The 24,337-nt window shown below is 43.3% G+C and overlaps 1 protein-coding gene across 2 annotated transcripts in view; it reads left to right on the top strand.

Moving 5' to 3' along the window:
• The window catches only part of nexmifb (neurite extension and migration factor b), a 72,098-nt gene extending 49,405 nt beyond the window's left edge, over positions 1-22,693 (top strand). Inside the window, exons 2-4 of one of the 2 annotated variants that reach the window (XR_010329090.1) lie at positions 6,715-6,836; positions 13,573-19,097; positions 21,643-22,693. Coding sequence is in view for 1 of the 2 variants with exons in the window: in XM_064328302.1 (XP_064184372.1) it covers positions 6,761-6,836; positions 13,573-17,711 (4,215 nt within the window). In the remaining variant the exon portion in view is untranslated. Of the gene's footprint in view, positions 1-6,714; positions 6,837-13,572 lie in introns of both variants that reach the window. The other variant, XM_064328302.1, reaches the window with a different exon arrangement.
• The last annotated feature ends 1,644 nt before the right edge of the window (positions 22,694-24,337 follow it).

Below are 24,337 nucleotides of genomic sequence, written 5' to 3'. Positions count from 1 at the left end.
AGCGCATTTGGCAATCCTGGCCGAGGGCCTCCTCTTCATAGTACAATCAACGCAAACACACAATGTTTGTAACTGAAACCACAGAAGAAGCAGAGATTTCAAACCCCTCCCCCATTTCACCCTCCCCCTTTCCCCACTCCCAACCCCCCCCTCACCCCCCCGCCGCCCACACACACGATAAAGAGGAAGAGGGATACAGGCGGATCAGAAGCATCTCTAAAATAAATTGCACAACTAAACAAAATCTTATCTTGAAAATCTAACTAGCACCTTTGCCCCACGCGGCAGATTGCTGCATCTCTCCAGGCTCTTTGCACTTGTGAATGTGTCGACACAGAACTATGGTCCAGACGGAGCTCGTAATTGCGATGCTGGTGAATTAGCAGATAAGCTGAGTCTGGGGGTGAGAGATAATTGTGCATTTTATCTAAAGCCCCCCCCCCCTCCCTCCCACACACACACACACACACACACACACACACACCTGCGCTTTGCGCATGATTCGTTACCTGTCCAGTGTGCAGGACTGCACTGGATTCACTATAATTTAATATGAATATGAATACAGTTTGGATACTGTTTTATTATTTAGACTAGAATGTTATTTTATTTTTTTAAACATTTTTTTAGTCACCCCTCCATTTACCAGAGAACACGAAGTTGGCTAAAATAAAAACAGTCACTTATCAGCAACACAGTAGCTAAGACCTCTGGGCCACATCCCTCCCAGGTTGAGGGATGTGGCCTTCGGAGTTGTGCTGCTCATCATTTAGAATGCAAGGCAATGAGCTAATATTTTTATGTCTTCTTTGGAGGGAATATCAGAGAGAATGACTTTAGACCTCCATAGGATAATTTCACTGACATTGTTTAAACCAAACCAAATTCAAGAGTAGTTGTGTGAATAGTATGTGAATTCAAAACTTGATGGTTGATATTGTACCTGTATAGTTATAAATGCAAATTCTGTACACACATTATGTGAGTATATCCGGTACTGACTATAAAGAAAACCTTTAATCAATCCATGTAATAACACATTTACTTTAAAAGTTATCACTATATGACGTACAGACATGACAATTGCATTGTGACCGGAAGGCTACTGGTTTGAATTCCAAGGGAAACACTGGAACTGCTGTAACCGTGTGCAAAGCTCTTGACCTGAATTGCTCATGTAAGGTTCCAGCTGTGTAAATGGACAAAATGAAAAATGTTGTCTGTTTAATGCCTGAAGGGCATCTTCTTAACAATGCCATTGTGATGTGAAACATAACCACCCATTGCTTGGAAGGGTAGAAAAAGTTGCAGCCATACAATGCTAGGTGGCTGAGATTGTGAGTGGATGGGCCCCACAGTCTTTTATCAAAATCTTGCGATGCCTGTGCTTTAGTGGAGTCAACCAGCAACCACTTGCCTGGAGTCTACCCGCATAAAATTGTACATAACATGCACTCATTTGATACAATGACTGCAGAGCTCAGTAAGTAGTAAGCAGCTGGCATCAAATGCCTCGGTAGATAGCACATGCGTGTCGGCTGTCTTCCAGAGTGACAGAGTGACATTCCAGCGCTAAGAAATGCAAACTGACTTTACAAATTGGAAGACAAAAAAAAATTGGAGTGAACGTTATTTTAAGTACTGTATTACTGAAGGTGCAGTGTGTCTGCATGCAGGAGTGGGGAAGAGACGACCAAAGGGGAAGGTGGTCAACATGGAGGAACGACATGGTCAACAGGGGAGACGCGCAGTCAACAGGGAAGAGACACATGGTCAACAGGGGAGAGGCTCGTGGTCAACAGGTCGGAGGTTCATGTGTGGCGAGAGCACAGGCAGGGTGCGGAGCTGTGGCGCTACACGCTGCGGGGCTGGAGTTATGAAAGGCGTAATGAGCATGACCGTGGCCTGTGAAGTGCAAGGCTAAAATGAGGGTGTCCTGAGGGGAGTGGCTGCTGTGGGCAGGCTCCACTGTTAGATAATGATGTGCATTTCTTTTCCCTCTGATGAGACATCCCCATACCCCCCCGCACCCCCACCCAAGGCCGCAGGCTGTGTGTGCCTGCGTGTTTGCTGCATTCCCCTTTGTCCTGCGCGATGATGTCACACTGTTACAAACAGGCCGACACCTGGAGGGAGAGATGAAGGGCTTATCTCATGCAAAAGCTATCAGCTGACCCAGCTCATTTGCATTACACCCAGAACACATGCCTGCGGGTGCTGGATTTTGATGGATTTCCAAATGTTTTGGGATGTGCTGTTGCCAAAGAAGACTTGCCTCGAGCACATATCTTCACTTTTGGTGAACGAAGACGAAAAGAAAAATGAGCTTTGTTTTTTTTTCATTTTTCAACTACCCTATATATTCTCCAGTTCTTATAATGGCATCATAAGCCACAGATATGACATAGTCATTCATAAAAATATAAAAATGCATGCATAAACAAATATCAGACATCTTATCATGTGGTACAGGGGCTATAACTTAGTTCACTTTCAAGTGCTTATGTCAATTTAAATGTAAGTATCCGTGAATGATTATAAAGATTGTTGGTAGTGGTAAATGAAGGCTACACTGAACACTGAAAGGAGATTGGTTTATAAGTCATGGTAATTGTCATTTTCAGAGAAACTGATATGTTAGGTTCTTCCCTTAAATGATCATGAGTCTGTCATGCCATTGCCGCTCCTTCTTTCCTGACTGCAGATTAATTAACTGTATGGGGGGTTGTAGTTGGGTTTTATAGCAATATTGTCTTCTTCATTTCTTCTATTTGTTCTTCATACTGGAAGAAGATATGATTCTCTGCACGCAGATACACTCCCAGTGGAATTGCATCTATTCTCGCGGCAGAACCGTCTCTCTGACCTGTAACCCCCGTTTTTTCAAATGTGCTACGTTTTTGCCCCATAATGCATTAGGTGAGGGGCACGGTGAGAGCTTGACAACGAGTCCAATCGACGTGGGAGGGGCAGGCAGACTCACATTTGGAAGTGACTTTGACTTTGACAGTGTTCGGACTTTCCTGACTCTAGTCACTGGCCTAATGGCTTAATTAGAAGGACTCCTCAAAAGTGTGTGCCTGGTTGTCTGTGAACAGCATGGAGTGAGGAGCATGCCCAGTACTGTGCAAAGATTTCTTTTCTCGCACCAAGACAGCAGAGAGCAGAAGGTGTGCCCTGCTGCTTGTGCTCACTGAGGGATTGTGGGGCAGCTTATATGTGATATGACTGCATGTGTGTCAGTGCGGCCTTCACTGCCCATGAGTTACCCATAAATGAATTCTGATTTTTTTCTTCTCTCATGAATATTCACAGACCATCCCTGTGAGTCTGGTCTCGTAAAAAAATGACATCGCTCTCTGTCACTCGTTTCGGTTGCACGTAGAAGGACGCCCAGTGTCTTAATGGATCACATCACGGAAAGGCAGGAGAAGCGTGTTTAATTTTGTTTGCTTCCAGTCATGCCGGGAGAATCTCTGCGTGGTCATGCCGGCTGACCTTCGGCTGCTCTGTTTGCTGAATACTGTTGGGCTTCCTGTGCATTCCTATACAGAATGTACACATGCAAACAAAAATCTGTTCAAATGTTTGATTTAGTTCTACTGTGTTACTTTTGGCAGATGTCCATTAAAATAAGTATACCATCTGCTATTTGGAATACTTCTTTAATTTGGAATACTTTCATTTTTAGAATGCCCTATCTCATTTGTAGTCCTCCAGTCAGTTTGTTAGAGCACATACTTGCATGCTTGTCCTTCCGTGTACATTCTGTCAACCACCACTCATTTCGGTCCGCCAGCTGAGCTGTGCAGCTGCGCAGCCTTTGAGCCAGAGGACAGTACGCTCAGCTGGCACAGGCAGACTGCAGGTTCAACCAGAGACGTTGCTCGTAGGGTACTTGTCCTCCTCTTGCTGTCTTCCATGATGGAAACGCTAGTGCTAATATCAAAGCCCCTTGTCCTTCTTTAGTTTGCCTGTTTATACATATAAAAAACACCTTAAATACAATGAAAGACTATAAATACATTTCGCAAACACATGTTTGAAATGTGTATGTGCGTGTATGTATATGCATATGAGGCATTGGAATTGCCAACGCTATTAATAATGTTCAGCAACCTATAATACGCAATCATCGGAACTCTGGGAACCACACGAAACAACGTAGTTGGTTACAAAAGCCTTGTTATTTATTCATCAATGACGTGGGTAGAGAGAACTTTTTTTAAACTAGTCACAGCCTTCAGATGATTTTTTTCCCTTGATCGAAAGGGTGTTAGGGCTTTGAAAATAATGCATGAGAATTTCTCTCGCTTCTTCCCTTGCTCCTTTTCGACGGCAGCTCAGTCTCTGGCTCCTCCCTGTAATATGTAGTCGGTGCTGTATGTCCTGCATAAGCTTTGGGAGTTAGCTATGTACAGAGGTCTACACCAAAGTGGAACATTGCCAGTTTGAACAATGCTGTCACGGGCCCCTTGGCATGTGTGTGAACGAAAGACGGTTTCATTTTTTGTTTTGCCTTTTTTTTGTGTAGTGTTGCATGACATCACTTGCCATCATCATGCTGGAAGTGTTCTACTCTTGCTGAAAACAGTTATGAGTGAAAAATGAATTTCCATAACAAATCCATCCAAACTCTGTTTTGTCATGTAGTCTCATTTTCATCAGTGCCAGTTTGCAGGTGTACCCTGGAGTATTGTGAGATTCTAATCGAATACTATTGGGCACTGTGTATGTGTGTATTACAGCTGCCTTACCTCTTCCCATCCAAAGAGCAGTGAGTTAAGGGTCACTGATGTCCTGGTCATGTCGGAGTGATTGCTGGATTCTTGGCTTGCTGTACTTCATCAGCTTGCCTCATTGCTAAAGTCTGGGATGCTATCAAGTATTATTTTGCGGGCCATCTACCCCATCTGCTCCCCCAAACTTTCAGTCAGCATTGGTGAGCAGACCAAGCAGGAGGACAACCTGTTCAATCGGATGCAGCCATTGGCCAGGGCGTATATATTTATGCGGGTTTTGCAGCGCAGGCCGTCTGTCTTCTTTATGCAAATTTCTGGCCTTCTCTTCACCTCGGCCTCCTGGGCGAGGTGGGCACAGGGAGCGAGCTGCGCCGGAGGGTCAGAATAGCGTGGGAAAGCAGACACCTCTGCACTGCGTGTTGGAGCCCTGTGGGGATGGATATTAGCAGCTCCGTGCGTTGGGGCACCTGAAACTGCTGGAGGCTCGCCCTTACCCACGAGGTCCTGTGTTGTGGCTTGTTCGCCCTCCCTCACCCACGTCCCAAAGCACCGTCTCACGGACGTACCTCCAACTGTCAGGGATAGTGGCTGAGCTGACAACTGGAACAGAATCGTGGGTGTTTGTGCTTTGTCCAGCCACTTGGGCTGAGCTAGCGCAACGCACTGGACAGAGACTAGTCTGACTCTGCGTGGCCACTGCTACGCAGGCAACGCAGAGACTTTAGACAGCCAAGGTGAGCTGGACTGCTGAACGCTGCCTGACATGGCATACTGTAGGCATATAAAAACATGAGCGGTTACACAGATGTGTTGCTGTATGTTAAAAGACAATGCATTGTAGCAGTTTCAGTTGAACTGGGAGCACGAGTGGCACTAGGGCTATGTTTTTACAAAGCCAGTCGCAAAGACCTGTGGAATGTGGTTGTGTGTGTTTTCTGCCATTTAAGATAGGATTGGCAGGGCTGGTGGTGTGCCAATCCAGGAACAACCCAGGGTGATCTGTAGTAGAAGGGGCAGGCCAGTGCATCAACAACACTTCACCTTCTGTGTGAATAACTGCACTGTGATCAAGCCTCACCGAGTGTTATGACTGTCTGCCATTAGAGGGCATAATCAGGTTCTCTGAAATTTGTCCACGCTGGCTGTGCTGAACATTTTGATACCTTTCAGCTGCCTGAAGGAACAGCTGGTGAAATATAACATTGTATGTATTTGCGGCTGAAATTAAAAGGCAGACAGCAAGCAGCCAAACACATCTGGAGCTTGCTCGTGTTCCATTCCATTATTCTGTGTCAACATGATGTGTATGCGGACTTCGTGTACACCATTGTCTGCTTTTGTCTCGATTTTTTTTCCTCTGCAACTGTAAGGAAAGGCGACAGAAAGGAAAAGAAAATGAAAGAGTTCCACCGCATTGATCTGTTGTTTAAAAGCTTTAGTGGAATGGGCTGTGATCGGCAGATATAATAGGGAAGATGGAAGGGTTACTAGCACAACCCGATCCGACTAACCACAATCTTTCAAGTACTGTACAATGAGTGCTCCCAAAGGGTTAACAACTATGAAATCAATGGTAAATGGAGTTTGAAATAGCAACATCTTGCATTGCGTTGCCATGGCGATTGTAGCCGTGATCGCATGGGGCTTTATATTTACTTACTGCCTGGTAGTTCTGATGTTAGTCTCCGGCGTGGATGTGTGATACAATTAGTGTAGAACAGAGGGTGTGCGTGCCGCCCCAGGGACCCCTCTGATGTCTCCTTTAGGCTCTGCGTGCGTGCGCTCGCAGAGAGGCGTTTGCTCCACGTACAGAGCGAACCCACACCCGCAGCCATTCTGAATCCGGCCTGTGCAAATGTGAGGAGCAAGTGATGGCTTTGGTCCTTTGCGATTTGGCTCTGAACAGGTGCGTAACCCTCTCTCATCCCCTCTCTCTCTCTCTGTTTCTCTGTCTGTGGTCGTGTCTGTACAGGTTGGGCAGTGGTAATGATGCATGGGGGCAGAATCTGGTCACATTGATGGATGTTCTACAAGAAACCAACCTCGCTGTGCAGGCCCTGAACCCCACACGGATCAATGCGGTGGATGAGAGTGGTAAGCAACCCCCCTCACCCCATCTCTACCCATGGCAACACCACCCGTCCAGGCTTAAAGTGACTGCCAGCTGCCTATGCAACCTTTCCTTTCTGGCTCTCAGTAGGCTGACGTACTGGGATGTGTTCTGGTCAGATCACAGTTGAAAGCACTAAAATATTTAATTGATTGCCTTTTTTTATGCAGTGGTTGTTGTCGTCTGTCTGCGTTCAAAGTGATTTTCATGAAGCCAGCACTACGAGCTATTGTAGTTTCAGGTGTTTACGAATTACAAAAATAAGAAAAAGAATTAAAAAGGTCCAGTGTAATGATGTCCCATTTTGGCCTTAGAGAGTCACATCGCCGAGGGTTTAGGACCTGCATTTTAACCAGCTGCTGCTGATGGACAAATTCACATGGTACAACAGGTGATTCATAGTCCTGTCAACTGAGTGGCTCCAAAGAAATTAATTAAGACCTGAGCCAGAATGAAGCGTGAAACCCCATAGATCTACAATGGACTCCACTGGTTTATGATGAAAATTGAAAATGGAATTACTAGCTCTTATTGCGCCCCTCCTGTTGCCACATGAATTAGAAATGTGCTTCTTTGTTCAAATTAGCTGTAATGTGGACTTGGCAGTGCTCCAGAGTAATCCCAGTCCCCAGATCTGGAAATGCTCAGTCAGGCTCTAGAGTCACTTTTTGAGTGACTGTTAAAGACATGAATAAGAAGAATGTATAATTATTATAATTTCATGTAGCAAATCATTTTTTTACGTAACGAAGCGTACTGGTGTGCTATACTGGTCATATTATCTCCAGAGCTAGTTGTATTTTTCAATAATAGCCCTGTTGATAATAAGCTTTATATTTGCTGATTATTTTCGGAGGTATTTCTATATCTATATTTTGTATATTTTAATAAAACTTACTGCCATTTACTTTGTACATTAATTAGTACTTATCAAGGACAGGCATTTCATATCTGCTGTTGAGATGCTGTCGTCAGCGCCATATCCGGCCAGCTCCCCCTTCAATCCAGCTCCATCTCTAGTCCAGCTCTAGAGCTTGGTTTTTTTTAGTTGATTTGCGTTCTGTTGAGCTTGGAGTTCTGCCCACCCTTGAGGAAAATGCTGAGATGACTTATACAGTGTGTTCCGATGTGGAGAAGGAAATATGTTTGATTGAGGCAAGAGAGAAGAGCTTCCAGAGCTGGTCCTGATGATTCATCCAGCATCACTCTTCATTTATAGCATCTTGTTTGGAGAAGGGATAACTGATCCTTCTCCACAGTTCACATCAGCCATGTGTATTTACTGGGCTGCATCCAGTCCACCTAGTGCATTCCTGGAGATGTTTGGTCACCTGCAGTGGTCTTCGGTTCAAATACTTAAATGTCTTTGTATGTCAGAAAATGCTTCAAAAAGATCCCGAGCAGAAATGATTGTATGAGAAGGCTTTTAGCCGAGTGATGGAACAGTGAGGCTTCAGCAATGTAAATTTGTTGTGCTGTCATGTGGTGTCAATTGCTGACCCTTGTAAACCCATCAAAAGGTGTTGCCTTTATAGTGGTTTGCTCAGATCAGTGAGTCATTGATAAACCATCATATTATTATTTTGCCTGTACCAGAGATGCTTTATCTCCAAAGTTTTTGGATATTATTCCTGAAATAGTTTAAAATAAACTTTATATTTAGCCATTTTAAGATGATTCAATTATTTGTGAAAAAATATACCATCATGTGGCTCGATTCTGTTTTGCCAGAGATTAAATGTTTTCAGATTTTTTTTTCTGTGTGTGCATAATGACAAGCACCTTGATGTGCAACTTTTTAAAATAGGGCCTTGCTCTATATTTTTTGCGATTAGTATGCAAGAGCGAAATGTAGGCAGCTGAAGAAGATCCCATCCTCGGTTTTCTTTAATTTGCATTGGGTCAGTGTGATGCGAGACTGGGCAGATGTGCCAAAAAATTTGGAACAGGAAAATATGCACAGAACATAATGTAGCTTTGCAAAACTCCCACTCAGCTCAGATGTTTCTAGAAAGAATGCAGGATATTATGTACTCGAATACATGATTGAATGGATTGTAAGGCTGACAGTGTGGCACAGTGATTAAGATGCTGGCCCTCTGACTGCTGGTTCAGTTGCCAGGTACATTGTCCCCTTGAGAAGGATCCTTTTCTGGAATGGCTTTGGCAAACATCCAGCTGGACAAATGATGGCACGTAAAAATGTGTAAAAACTATGTAAGTCACCCTGCCTAAGGGGATCTGTCTTGTACTGAAAGAAAATAAATTATTCATGATAATAATACTTATATACCAGCTGCACTAGGCATGATAGTTCACACGTAAACCAATAAAACTGTCATTAAACCAGACAGGATTGCAGGTCTTATTTTAGCAGTGAAGCACCAAAACGAATATAAAAATGCAGTTCAATGGTTTCGCAAGCAGAAACCATTTCTGTTCTCATGGGTGCTCATCCAAAACGTGTTTTATGAAGTACCAGTGCTTTCCAGTTGGGGAAATTCTTCAGAAGGAAAATTCAGGGGAAGCTACTTTGAAGGACCTAGCCCAACTGGGTTGCATGTTCGTTAAAAAGAAAATGTCTTTTTACAGAAACAAAAACAAATGTTCACAAATATCTGTTTGATCATGAAACTAAAATTGGTGCAACATTTAAAACCAATGTTAAGAGATATACGTGGCAGGTTACAGTCAACACATATGTTACACGGTCAGAAACACAAGTAGACTTAGGATTAATATCTTTAAATAGTTTACAGTGTGATTTGTAGTGAAGTGTACATATTGATATTAAAAAGTTGGTGTATTAAATTCCAGTTTAGAGAGAGGGGAGATTAATTTTGAAAAATAACCTAATATTCCCTTTTCCAGTTTTAATTTGTTTCTCTCATTTAGCCCAAAGCATAAGAGATATTTTATTAGCCCATGGATTTCATGCTATAGGCTAGGCTACTTCAGACCGGTACATGACACTGGCATCTTGGAATTACTTAAAAATAGTTTCAGAAGGCTTTTGATATTTATGGTAAATATCCTTTTTCTCGGTTTAATCTATTTTGGTCAGTGTTGTTGTTGTGATGATCTCTAAAGTCAAAACCAATTAAGTAGCTTCTGTTAACACCCTAATGGTTGTCTCTGCAGTACACTGGCAAGCTGAAAGGGAGGCCAGTTACTAGTTATTGGGAAGACACTCAGAAAGTCCAAGGCACAATAAAAACGAAGAAACAAACAAAGATTGGACAGGGAAGTTAGTTCAGGTCAATTATAAATCCAGTTAGACTAGCATGCTGATAAATTGATTATTCATACTTCTATTACTGTGACTACTACAGCAACTACGACTACTACTATTACTATTAATAATAATAATAATAATAATAATAATAATAATAAAATAATAATAAAAACTGATATGACTACTACTGCTAATAACAATAACTATAATGATAATAATAATTAGTAATTATTTTTAGTTATATCGGCTTTCATAATCATGACCTTACTTTTCCCATGACATGTAATTTTCCTAACAACAAAATTTTGCACTGCATTTGTTTTAGGTCTCTTTGTTGGATACCAGTACAAACAATTCATTTTTTTTTTTTTTTTTTAAAGTTAAATGACCTTACTAATGGTACTTTATTATCTGACTTATTTTCAGTTCTTCAAAGACCTTTGAATTGTCATGATTGAGAAATTATGAAATAATTGTGCCTGAAGCTTTGAAACTAGGCACAGTAAATGATGGTAGCATGAATAGCAGAAATGCAGAAAATTAAAGCATGATTGTCAGGCTACCACACAGTAAAGGTTTTATGGATCTGGTCCTGAGTGTTTGTGTGGAATTTTTTGCCATTGAATTGCTGAACACCAGTGGAGTTTAGCCTTTTCACATCTGCAAGATTCCATCTGTCCAAGTTCCTCCAAACACTGCTCTCAAGAACAATAGCTCCTTTAAAGATTCCTTTAATTCAGAGCCTTTATGTCAGCTCCAAATAGCTTGCACCAACTGGTTGGCCTTCTCAGGCTTGTGATGGCTTAAGTGGACGTGTGTGTGTGTGTGTGTGTGTGTGTGCATGCACGTGCGAGTCCATGTGTGTGTGCGCGCGTGTGTGTGCGTGCGAGTGTGTGTCTGTGTGTGTGTGTGTGCGTGTGTGTGTTTTTGTGGGTTTGAGGGGTTGTATAAGGGGTGTGGTGTGACTGTAAGGCCATCTGTCCCCTGCTGGACCATTAACTCCTCAGCTGTTGAGATCAAACCAGAGATTTGTCTTCACAAGCCTCCAGCAGAGACACACAGTCAGGTTTACAGACAGGGCTATGCACATGTACACACACACACACACACACCCACACACAGACGCACACATACACACACACATACAGGTGCACACAGGTACAGGGACAGGTACATGAACACACATACGCAGGCAGGTCCCATGCTCCATGAATATTAGATTTATTATTTTTGTTAAGTGTTTCATTTGTGCCTCTGCATGTGGCTGTGCAAACTGATGCAAGAGCTGCATGGTCTGCCACATGATGGAAGGATGTAGTCAGCTTTCTGGTGCCTTCCCCAGTGGCACACTCTCCCCATGGTAGGCGTGGTAGATTGCAGCTGCACCTGGAATGGAGGAGCAGCGCAAGAAGACTGTCAAACAGCTGTGGAATGGTCTAAAACAGCTCACCAGTGTGACTGCAGTAGTCTTATCATATAGGCTTGTCATACTGCCTTGTGGAGTATCCCCAACGCAAATCAGACATGTACTGTGTGCATGTGCACGCACGCGTGCTCGCATGCGCACACACATTCTTTGCGCACGCACACATACATGCACATGCAAGTACAGACAGAATTACAATCCCACAGACACTTAAATATCCATATACACATACACAAAAAGAAATACATGTGTGTGTACACAGAAATGCACACAGGTATGCAAGGATTTAATACGAAAAGCACTATGCAGATGTCCACTGTGTGCATACTTATGTCACTTTTATACAAAGAAAAGCTTACATTTGATGAACTCCAAGTGAGAAGGAACGGCTATACATCTATACACTGTATTGATTTGATTGATGACAATGGTTTTCCTTTACAATGAAACATCTAAGCAGTTTCAGTGTTCAGTTCAGTCAATTTACATACGTATTTGATTAATAGAACACCCTGGACAGAGGACAGTACATTTCTCCTTTCTTTCACCACTGCCATCAGTCTATTATCAAGGCTGTGGTGCATGTTCCTTTGTTGGCACTGTAGCATGCTATTTGGTGAACTATGCTTGTAACCAGGAGCTTGTAGATTCAAACCGCAGGTAAGGGTACTACTGTTGAGCCAGGAACGAGGTGCCCAAGTTACTTCAGTAGATATGTGGCTTTATAACTGGATAACACAAACACAATATGAGTCCCCCTGGGCAGGGGCGTTTGCTAAGCAAATGCGGAGTAGTAATCTGCCTGCCTTCAGAAGCTCTGGGACTGCAGTCTGTATCGTCTCTGGTGGAGGAGGGGCACACACGGAAGGGCTGTTGGATATCTGAAAGAATGAAGCATGCCTTGTATCATTTTTAAAACTAGTATTGGGGCTTAAACAGGGAGCATACAGTGCATGAACATAGATGTTTCACTTGATATTTCAGTCTTTTTCTATTTTATCAAGCTGATTCTTTGTAACAATCTTTTTTTTTTTTGCTGGGTTATGTTCTAGTTATATTTTTTTGTAGTTTTTTTTTTTGTAGTGTACTAATTTTATACTATACTCAGCTGCATGTCTGTACATTATTTCTTTTATTAATCCTTCATGTATTGGTAGATATGACCATGGCTGAAATTGAAAATCCTCTACATTGTAGTAACCTGAGGTAGTACTCTGAAGTTATGCCATAGATGAGCTATTGCTTCACTCAGGACATGCAGTGCCTTTAGAAGCATCACATTCATTTATTTAATGGGAGATACTGCTGCAGAGTTTCTCCCAGTCTTTTAAACTGCGCAATAGTGGCTTATCTGCTGTAGCATTGTCATGTGCATTATACCACTCTAATAAGTGCGCAATTGCTGAGAACCGAAGGGCGCAGAGATGTTACGATGTGTAATAAGGACACTCCCGTACATTGAGATAAGGTGAGATTTTCTCTCCAACTCTTAAGGCCATGCATTTTGCGAACACTTACTGTCGAAACCGTTCCAGTTTATTTTTAAACCTACTGCTTGAGGGTAAGATATAAAGCAAGGCTTGTAGCTATTTGTTAAATGGTATTCAGCGCATGGAAGTGCATTTCCCATGTGTATATACCTGCCTCAGCAGCAGCTGACAAATTTATGCCAGGCAAACAAAGCTAATAATTCTTGTAAACCAGCTGCCGTTATTGTTTAATTATACAATTCTTCAGCTGTTGAAATTAAAAAGATTCAATGAGGGAGGGAAGGAACATGTTGTATTATAAACACTAGGAGTAACACTTGAGGAAATGTACCAAATAAAGAATAGGGAAGGATATATTAAAGATTGTATCACCATCATAAGTAAAACTGAAGCAAAATCAATGTTTAAAGATTTTATCACCATTAAAAGTAAAACTGAAGCACAATCAATGTTTAATGAAATGGGCCAAAAAAAGGGCAGTGGATGTTGGAGAATCTAAAATAAATAAATGGGAACCAGTTAGTTGCATGCCTCTGATATTGTCCGTGCGCTTGTTTTCCTCTCCGCAGACTCACATGACCTGGGAGGTCATCTGAAGCCGTACGCCGCCGCAGATGGCGCCGCGACGCCCTTCCCTGTGTCAGCCGCCGCAGTGAGCGTGCACAGAGCCGGTCAGAAAGCCAGTCTGACCTCCAAGGAGCCGTGCGTGCTCAGCCCGCCCTCCCCTCTGAGCCTGACCGAGGTCCCCGAGCACGACACCAATGAGTCCTCCACCCACGCTATCGCACTCGCGTCCTGCGCGGCCAAGGCCGTGAGCCCCTGGTCCCTGCCGGAGGACTGCGAAAAGCCCCCCTTCGCCATGATGGAACCGGGGGCCGTCTCCGCTCTCACGGAGGACTGCCTGATGCAGCCAAGCCGCACCTGCCTGGGCTGCTTCATTGAGACCAAGGACGCCGCTGACCCCGAGCCTGGGCTAGGCCTGAAGATGGGGGAGATGAACCAGGACTATGATTCTTGCTCCATTCCAGACATGAGCATGCAGTGCATGAGCTCCAGCGACACTGCCCACTATGGGGATCAGCTCCTGGCTGACCAGCTCCTGAGTTTCCCTGGGCACAAGGCCACCGACGAGGAGAAGAGGGAGGAGGAGAAGTCTGACAGTGACTCAGATGACCCTGCCTCCAAAAACCTGTACGAGGGCCTGCTCCTGGACAAGTGCAATGGTGAGGAGGCCCTGCTGACCAATCCTAGCCAGGACTGGGGCTACTTTGAGTCCTTCATTAGCGAGAGCAAAATGGAGCTGCTGGACCTCTGCTCCAAGAACGAGCTCTCTGTCAACCTCTTCTCTGAGGAGGATGTGGACAACTACATGTTCGATGATGATGATGACGACTCCACTCTAAGCAGTGATGTGTGCTCCCTGAAGATACGCTACGAGTCCTTCCAGGACAATGTGCGGGAGAAGACCAATGCTGTCCAGGAGGACGCCCAGTTCAACTTCTTTCCCAGCGTCCTCCTCAACTGTTCCAGGAAAGATGGCGCTGTAGTTAGAAAGGACTCGGCTGGTCTGCAGCTTAAGGAGGATGAGATCCACTTGCAGGGGAATGAGGCCAAGGAGGGGAAGAATGGCAGCACTGCCGATGAGACTCCTGACACCAGCCCAAAAAGACACTACATATTTGACTTCAGCAACTCCACAGAGGATTCAGGGGAGTACAGCGATGACAGCTCCTGCACTGGCTCCTCCTTCGACACACTCCGAGAGGCTAAGGGAAGGAACCGCTTCCTGTCCAGGGAGAACTCCAGCTCCTCCAGCCAGCTGAACTATGGCCTGCGGGCCAAGAGGAAAGTACGCTATAGTGAGGATTACCTGTACGACGTGGACTCCATTGAGGGGGAGAAGAACACTGTGGAGAAGCGTGAAAAGCCACCTGTTGGGCCGAAGAAGGAGGAGGACGATGACTGGTGCCCAAAGAAGAGACGAAAATCTTCTCGGAAGGAGCCCCCCGTGATCATCAAGTATATTATTATCAACCGCTTTAAGGGGGAGAAGCACATGCTGGTCAAGCTTGGAAAACTAGATCCGACAATCCCGACAGTGAGTTTAAGTGAGGAGGCGATGAGCAAATATGAGAAGCTGGCTCCGCTGAAGGACTTCTGGCAGAAGAGGCGACGGGACCTGGACGAGCAGCGCAGGCTGACTGCGGGCGATAAATGCAATTTTCATTTGAACGGCCGCAACCGGCCCTTTAGTTCTAGGCCCCCGAAAAGGAAATACAAGATTGCAAACAGGCTCAGGATTCAAAGAATTCACACTGTGGAGCAATCAGTACACAAGCAGGGCTCCTCTTCATCTGAACGCAGGCAAGAAAGCAGCGCTAAAGAAGAGGCAGCCCTCGTGGGCATGCCATTAACCGCAGCAGCCCCCAGCCGTGCAGCCACATTAGGCCTAAATGACATCACGTACACCGGGGCACTAAGTAGCAGATCGCAAGAGAGGGCCGACAAGGAAATGGGAAATAAAATAGTCAGGATAAGAAAATTCAAAAGCGAAGCCAGATTGAGGAGCAAAAGAATGAAAGCCATGCAGGAGGAGGGCAAAGGCATGGCGGAGCTGAAAAATCAGGACTCCACTGGGAGCATGAAGGATGCACCAATTGACTCTGCGGCAAGCAGCCCCCACTTGTGTGAAAATCACACCGCCACCACGGCCGAAAAATCCACATTCATACCAGCCACCTGCTCTCCTGACAAACCCGCGCCATCTGTGAGCGTGGCTACCAGCGTACCAGTCATCCCCGGGGGCTATCTGCAGACGCTGCTTGATGCTTCGGATTCGTCGGGCGGCGCTGGGATCCCCTTTTTCCCCCAGCAGGCTGCCAGGCAATACCAGCTCGGCCCCACCCAGGAAGAAAAGCAGTTTTCCTCTCTTCAGCTCGCCCAGAGCTGCGTCCTCTCCCCTCCGTCTGAGTCTGAGCTCCAGCAGTCCCCCCAGAACCCCACAGGACAGACAGAGCCAAACTTCGCCCACGTGTGGCATTCGCAGCTCGGCTCCGGCCAGCAGCCATTCGCACCTGACATTCCAGAAACCCCCATTATGCCGAACAGCTTTCCTGGCCCTGTGCCTGTGCCAATGGCAGACAACTTGTCTGTCTCAGGATACAGCCAGCTGAACTTGGACTGTGACAGACTGCTCTATGAGAAGAATTATCTGCCTGAGCAGCCTCTGCAGCCCAGTGCTGATTATCAGGCGTGTCAGGTACCGTGCGGAGAGGGACATCTACAGTTTCAGAGAGGCACACTGAACACAGACAATGGCAGGCTCATCAGTTTTGACTCAGTGGGTTCGCTGTCAGCCACTTCCAGCAATTACAGCTCCCTGAGTCTGAAGTCCTGCGAGAAGGACAGTGAGGACGATATGAACGATAACTTCCTGGCCCATTGCAGCCCCAAGCTGGTGATCCAGCAAAGCATTGATGCCATCACACCGCTGAGGGAGTCGACAGACCTGCTGGACATCTCTAACTTCACTCCTGATAAGTTCCGGCACTCGTCTCTGTCAGAGATGTCCCCTCCAGACACCCCCAATTTGTCTCCTCAGGTTCTGGGGCCTGAGTTGAAGGGAGTTGGATTAGGGAAGGATTTCCAGGAGTCCGGTGACTTGGTACTGAGTGGCAATGCTGAGATGAAGTGGAACTGCGGCATGGCACACCAACCAGAGCACCAGGCAGGCGTGTTCACAGTAGAAAGCCACCAGTTCCAATTCCACACCTTCAATGATGAAGACAGCACAGGTCTCATCGAGAAAAACACCACTTTGGCCGAGCAGGTCAGCCAAATGGGGAGTGGAGTGAAAGGTCAAAGGTCAAAGAAGAAGACCTCAAACAAGCAGCAGAATGCAGGGCAGGGCTCTGCTCCAGAACAGAAGGGGGCAAAGAAAACCAGGGCGCCTAAAGGGGCCAAGACGGAGAAGGGCAAAAACCCACGGCAGAATTCTAGGTCATCCAAAAAAATGAAAGCTCTGCAGGATGGAAAGGCTGGTAAAGGCCAGGCAGGGGGCTCTAAATTGGCCCAGAAATTCCGGGATGGTATGATTCCCCCAGGTCAGATGAAAGACAATATTTGTTTACCAGGCGGGGGTGCCCTGGGGCTGTCTGGGGACTGGCCCTTGGTTAAGGAGCCTGGCACCAGCTGGTCTGAGGGCAACAACCTTATGGATGATGACCAGCGAGAATTTGAGGAGCCCTCCAACATACTGTCTAACATCGCCTCTGGGATGGCCGAGGTCCAACGGTTTATGATGGCCTCCATCGAGCCGCTGTGGGACCCCGCTTCTGATGTCTGCCAGCCCCCTGAGTCCAACAGCCTCAAGCTTAAGACCCTGAAAATTCTGGCAGGCACCTCGCCTGATCCCAAGAGGAAGGGTGCTGCGTCCCCAGGGGCCTCAAAAGGTCGGAAGCCAACTGGAAAAGGGGGTAAAATCCAGGCAAAGCTGAATGCCTCCCACCCATTTTTCCCCCCTCTTGCTCTGGGCTGCAACATGTTCGACAGGCCCAACATCTGCGGCCCCAGTGTCAATGGGCCAGCGCACAAAAAGATGTACCGCCACAAAACCAGTGCGAAATTTCCCCGGGTTGAGAGTGTTAAAGGGAAGCGAGACCCGAGCAAGGACATAGCATTGATGGCCTCTTTTGAAAAACTGAGGTAATATTTCATAACTGGCTGCAGTTGCATCCCTTATTTTTTTTCCTTCCACTTCTTGCTGAGCCCCCTGCCCGTTATCCCCTTCCCCCCCACCCGCACCCCCGCATTGACTCAGAGCAAGAGCTGCATGGCAAAGACGTCACCCTTGACTACCCCCATATCCTCTTTACCCAGAAGAGAAATCGAATAACTTGCATGAGAAACTTCTTGTACTTGCAAACTACCTATTGAGTAATTGTGTCCAGCTTGACTGGGATTTCAAAACTACCATGGCTGCAGTTTTTTCTTGATACGTTGCTGCTTTGGTTTTAAGTCTTTTGTTTCTTGTTACTTTGGTTTTGGTTCATATTTGTCAGAAAAGAAAAAAAGGAAGCCTTGAAAAATGTTTTTAAAGCCTTTTTTGTGAACATGTTTCGTGATTTTTTTTTCAGTGAAACTTGCTGCCCCTCTCCCTGATTATGCACTTCTGTCCATGCCTGTAAAAATGTGACCCTCATTTGCTTTCGGTGAAAACATAAGCACCCCTGTTTTATCGTACGCAGAATATGGACTCCGTGCATATCCGTCTGCCTTTTTTCAGCCAGACCCATGTCATGAAGGAAAGCTACAACCTGTAAAGAACTGCAACTACCATCTTTTATCAAAACCTGGACCCCAGGAGTGTGGAAAACTTGTCTCAAGACAGACTTTTCCAAATGCAAAAAGGGACCAATTTGTATTGATTGCATATCAGACTGTTTTGGGTTTATGTCTTAATTTTCCTCTTATTCTTGGAATGAATTTGTTATTTGCTTCTTGTTCTACATGCTTTTTCCCCCTAAGGGGCCTTGAGAACAAGTGCCCCAGAGATTAGTTTCTATGCCTTGAATATATACTCAATATTACTTTAAAAATATTCCACCGCTGTTCTTTAAAAAATCAGATTTTGTTAATGTCATTGTATAGAAACATATGCACTATTTGGAAAAAAAGGTGAAAAATATTATAATAATACTAAAATTCATGTGCCAAACTATGAACAAATAACTTGTACAGGTGATTTTTCTATCTATCTGAATATTGGCTGTTCTGTTTTGGGACTCTCCATGAAGAGGTGACATTCCAGAGAAGTTATATTTTGGGATCCTCTCCGTTGACTGGCACCTGCAGCTGGCAGTGGCAAACAGCTACGAATCTACCAAAACAGAAAAAAAAATCTGATTTGCTTGTTTTGTTTTTGTCTTTTAAAATTATGTTGCCAAATTAAATTTACCTCAACATCACACAGTTACATGAAGCTGAAAGAGAGGTGGAAAAGAAGCCCTGGTGTATGCTGAAAGAAAGTGACAGAAGAAAGAGTACAATGAGAGCTTTTATTGGATAAACCAAGAGCCTCAGCCATGGCCCAATGGTAAGCACAACTATCATGCCATGTGTCTTACATTTGCAGGCTACTGAAGGGGAGTATGGCATTAACAGAAGGTTGCCTCATTGCAGCTATAATTGAAGACCATGTCTCTCAAACATCTATTCGAATTTTTATGCCTTTCAATATAAGCATCCAAGATAAGGCTACAAAATGATAAGCATCAAGGACATGGATTTTTTTCTTCTCCCACTGTTAGTACTGTCTGAGATTACCACAAAATGTCAAAATATTAGCCAGTCAATATACATTAACTTTTGAATGTGTTGACTTGTGAACGTTTACAGTGCTTCAGTAAAAGAGCAACTGACAACGTTGAATGCCAAAATCAATTTGTGGAAAAAAAATATAAAATAGGGTCATAAAGAAATGTTCACTGGTCAACATCCAGTTGATAGTCTGTCTGCACAACACATATTTATAAAGATAAGTAAATACCTTAATCACATATTTGAAAGGAGAAGCAACACATGCCTCAGTGGTTCCTGAGCAGAACATTATCTTCAACTGTTATTAATTATAGTCTGTTTTAGGCAGCCTTTTTCCTGTCTCATAACTTGAAGGACACTGAGTGGAAAACTTTTTACGTGTCACAAGAGACGTATTTCTAATCGTAGGTTACTGGAAGGCAAAAAAATATCTAAATATGAATAACAGAGACCTGTCAGTTGATGCAGGCATAAAACTGTAATTTAGATGTTGATTAGTGTGGTATCATGATGAGTAGACTGCTTGCACACCAGACGTTGCAGGTCCAAACACAGAGTAGGCTTGTGATTATACAGTATGCTTGTGCCGAGTTCGTAACCTTGATTGCCTCTGTAAACACTCAGATCCAGGTGTATCCAACAGGTCATCTGCATTGTAAGACCATAAAATAGGGCTGAGGGCTAATGTCAAATTATGATTCTGAACTGAACATTGTGGTCGAGTGGAGGAGTACGGCTGATCTCCAGTGATCTCATGTATGCCCTTTTGAGGCCTCTCTGGTTTATCCTGGTTTTCTTGAGGTAATTATCTTATGATATTTAAAGTAAAGGACAACTAGGAGCATGACAAGATCAAGGTAAAATAGATACCAAACCTTTACAAATAGACCTTGTAAAAAAAAAGTATATTATCCTCTACTTTTGTAGGCAAGGCACAACCATTTGAATCTTATAATATTGTTCCTTTGCAGTAAAATCATTAAAAGTCCTTTTCTATCAAGGCTGTAAATAATTTTTTTTTACAAGACTCTGTTGAATTTCACCAAAGGCAAGGAAATTGAAATGAACCCCACAGCCAGAAGTTTCCCTAATGAGGACCATTCAGTTGCATTACTATTTAATTGACGGCTTTTCCCTCTATGACCTGCCCAGTGACACCTATATAAAGTACCTTTATATAGTATATGGTGATGAATAACCAGCAGGTTCTCCAGAGTTCTTGCTCATTCTTCTTACACTTGTGGAAAGACAGGTCACATTCCAAATGTCATTTTTATTCATTTATTTTGCAATTATTCAGAACACAAATTGACTATATTATTCCCCTTCTATAATTTAAAGAAATAAAAATGGATATCACTCTGCAGGGCCTTTAGATTACTTTTTAGTGTTTTTATTTCTTAATAGTGTCAGGTTCCTGCTGATTCATCAATGAGTCTGGTGAAAATGACTTTTCTCATAAGTGATCTGATAGCTCTTTGAAAGGATGGGGATTACAGTTGCCTTATTGGTATTGAACTCATGTTCAGACAAGTGAGTCTTTAAACAAAATTCAACATTCAAGAAATCCAGAAAAAGACAACACTGAAAAAGGAAGACATTCCCTTTTCCTGTGTGTATTCTACATGTTCTTTGTGATAATCTGCTACTATCTTCACAGAGCTTCTCTCACATTAATGAACTCCTCACTGGAACCACTTTGTGACAGCACCTGTTGAACCATACTCCCTGCAAACCAGATTAGACAGAGTGCAATGAAGCATGCTAGTTTTTTAATCTGACATACTGTAAGCTTTTGTGAAGTAACTCTGTCATCCCCACCCCCTGCAGGTCATGTAAGCCTGCCCATAGTGAAAGGATCACTATGGCAATACAACAAGTTTAGCTTCTGCTGTACTGCACACATTGCACATTACAGAAACCTTACCCGCCAGTCTTCATGCAAAAATGTAGTTTCCTTTTTATATACTGTCTTTCTTCTTTGTTTAGAAAAATACACACACACACACACAATTTGGAATCACCAATTAATAATGTAATGTAACTAAATTATGTAATTCATGATTTTATTTTATTTTTTTACTGATGTGAATGAATGAATACACTGCAAATGCCTACTCTTGTGATCAATGCTCTTTTTTAACGGAGGGACTGAATGAATATGGTCCAGTTGTGAGCAATTAAGACAAGGCGCTGTGCTGCTCTGGCAGGGCAGTAATACAGTAACATTTAGGGAAGCTGTGACCTTGGTCACTGTTACATTCCTAATGAGATTTTCTTTGCTGTCTCTCTGTTCTCCTTTGTGTCCTCTACTCTGCCAGGTTTGGAAAGGGGTGAGCTGCTGATTGGACGCTGTACAGGAGGTGATGAGCTCACCATGCTCCGCCTTCTCTTATTTCTGCCTACTGTCAATTGAATGTACTATTTTCCAATATTATTATTTTTTTTGTACAAGGTGCCACTGCAGAGCTGCTGTCTCTTAATTGTGCTGATAAAGTCAAACATGCGCGCACACACAGACACACAAACGCACACACACACACATAAAATCTACTTTTCTGAGACAACAAAAAATTACAAAGAAAAGCCCAACTCTCTGTGCCCTCTTTATGAATGTATAATATATTGTTATGTTATGTTCGATGTACTTACACCATGGTTTTGACATTAATTGGGATTAATTGGTTTTGCCTTTTTTTCTTTGAAAAGAATTTTGAGCTTTATAAATATTGTCTAGAGTTGTTACCAGAAGGATTCTTAATGGACTCTTGACATGAAATCTTGTATATTTTTCAGTGTGCCAATTTGTAACATATTTTGTAAGTGTATATTTTTCTTAGAAAGTGTTGTGAAGTATTTGTGTGTATGTGTGTGTGCGTGTGTGTGTGCGTGTGTGCGTGTGCGCGCACGTGTGTTTGTGTCTGTGTGCGCATGCGTGTATGTTTGTGTGTGTGAACGTAACCTTTTTTGTGCCTCTGATAGGCAGTGAAAAGGATGCATAATGACAGGTTTCTGGTTTTAAAAACCAAAATTCAAATGACAAAAAAGAAAAATGGAAAAAATCTATACATTTTTGTTGGGAGTTTTGTAAAAAGGCTGATCTTGTTGTGGGAGTGTAGTGCTATTGTGTATAAGAAATAAGCTGACAAAAAACAGAGGAAAAAATAATACAAATTTGTGAACTCTTTGCTGTTTTATAGATTTTCATGTAAATTATTCTAGTATTATTTTGTTTTTTGTTGTAACTGTTGCAAAGGTTTTAAATATTTGTGATCAAGCCTGTATGGTGATAATGTAATATTGGTAACTTGCTGAGTTTTGTAATAATGTTTATGGAATAAATATACAAATCAAAATAAGCTTTTGAACGCAGATTTCAGAAGAGAGTCTGATTATTTTGTCAGTGTTGCATGCACATAATTTTACAGAAATGCTACAGAAATATTATATTTAGTGACTTTAAAAAAACTATGGTTTTTCATGGATACAAATTTAATAGGTTTTTAATATCATTTTTCAAGTACCCAATTACACAATTGCTCATTTCTCTATTTGTTAAGTATTTTGTAACTTTGTAAGTCATTGTCGTACATTAATCACATTAGTGTTGTTGTCGTGTGTACTGTGCAAAGCCTCTATCTGCAAGGATTGCATCTGCTGCTAAGTGACAGGAACCCATCAAGTGTTTCAGGAGTTAGACTCATGAACAGGTAAGAAAACAATGTCTATACGCCTTCCACGGTTGGGGGATGGTGCAACCAACATCTGTCAGTAGCAAGCATCTCTGGGGTCCGTTAAGATAAACTACAAGCTTGAGCCAAAAAACAGTCGCACTGGCAGATGTGTCAGACATACTATGGCCAATCACATTGCCTTATTTATCTGATTTGTTTGGCCTGGCTTGGCATCAAACCATGAAACCTGCTGTTAGGCTACATAAAGAAGACTGCCAGAGAGAGACACAAGCAGAATGGCAGCGGTCACTTGCAGGCAAACAGTTAAATGTCCAGTGTTAATTCAGATCGATATAAATGCAATACTGATCAAATGTACTCTGTCAGAGCATATTAAACATGGAAGATGTCATTGTGCAAGGCGAATGGGTTTGTGGTGTGATGGCTTAAATATTTAATTACTATGGTGTATTACAGAAATTATTTTTGGCCTGGAAAATTTTTCTGGTTTATTTGAACAGGTGTCAAAAGCATATTTAGATAAAATATCAACAGCTTTTGCAAGCGTTCAGAAGGCTTGTTTCAGGAGTGTATGTTGGTGGCATTTCTGATCCATTCCTAAATGAACATAAGGTAGGACTTTGAAAATGACACCCTCTCATTCCCATAGACTTTCCCTATTGAATTTTTCCGCCAAGAGACGCAATGCCTTTCTAAAGTTTGATTGAGGTGTTTTGAAATGGCCTTGTGGAATAGCTGGGGGAAGAAAGAAAAAAGAGATGAGTAGTAGTTATCTTCAATCTCCTCTGTCTTGCAGCCAAGTTTCACAGATAAATGTTAATGTTCGAAAAAAAAAGTGTCAAGGCAAATTAGAGGATGACAGCCCTGGTGTCACAGAGAGAGGAATGCTTTGGGGGGGAGGTGTGTGGGAGTAGCAGGAGCAGTTTACGAAGCAGGCACGATTCCCCCAGAAACACCCCCGTTGCCCCACTTGGTGCAGGAAAAAACCTGCAATTCACATGAAAAGCAACTTGCTCTGGTAAATGCCATAAAGTTCTACCTTGGAGCAGGCTGGCAACAATACTCAACTGCTTGTAAGATCATCTCAGCAAAATAATTAAATTGATTCCCAATATCCTAAGCAAGATCTCTGCTGGTGGGGGAGCTATTGGGTGATGAGGAATGAAAGTGCGACTACTTTTTATTGTGAAGACTGCTCTGTTTTATAATTTGGAGTAGCTGTGTGCACTTGCCTCCAAATACTACATTTCTATTTGAATTACTAAGTAAGGTACACTTGGCCAACGAATCCTCCCTTTGTCCAATTCACAGTGTTAGTTTT

Source organism: Anguilla rostrata, chromosome 3 (genome assembly GCF_018555375.3).
Source record: "Anguilla rostrata isolate EN2019 chromosome 3, ASM1855537v3, whole genome shotgun sequence".
Taxonomy (NCBI): Eukaryota; Metazoa; Chordata; class Actinopteri; order Anguilliformes; family Anguillidae; genus Anguilla; species Anguilla rostrata.
This window is presented reverse-complemented; position numbering and strand designations above follow the sequence as displayed.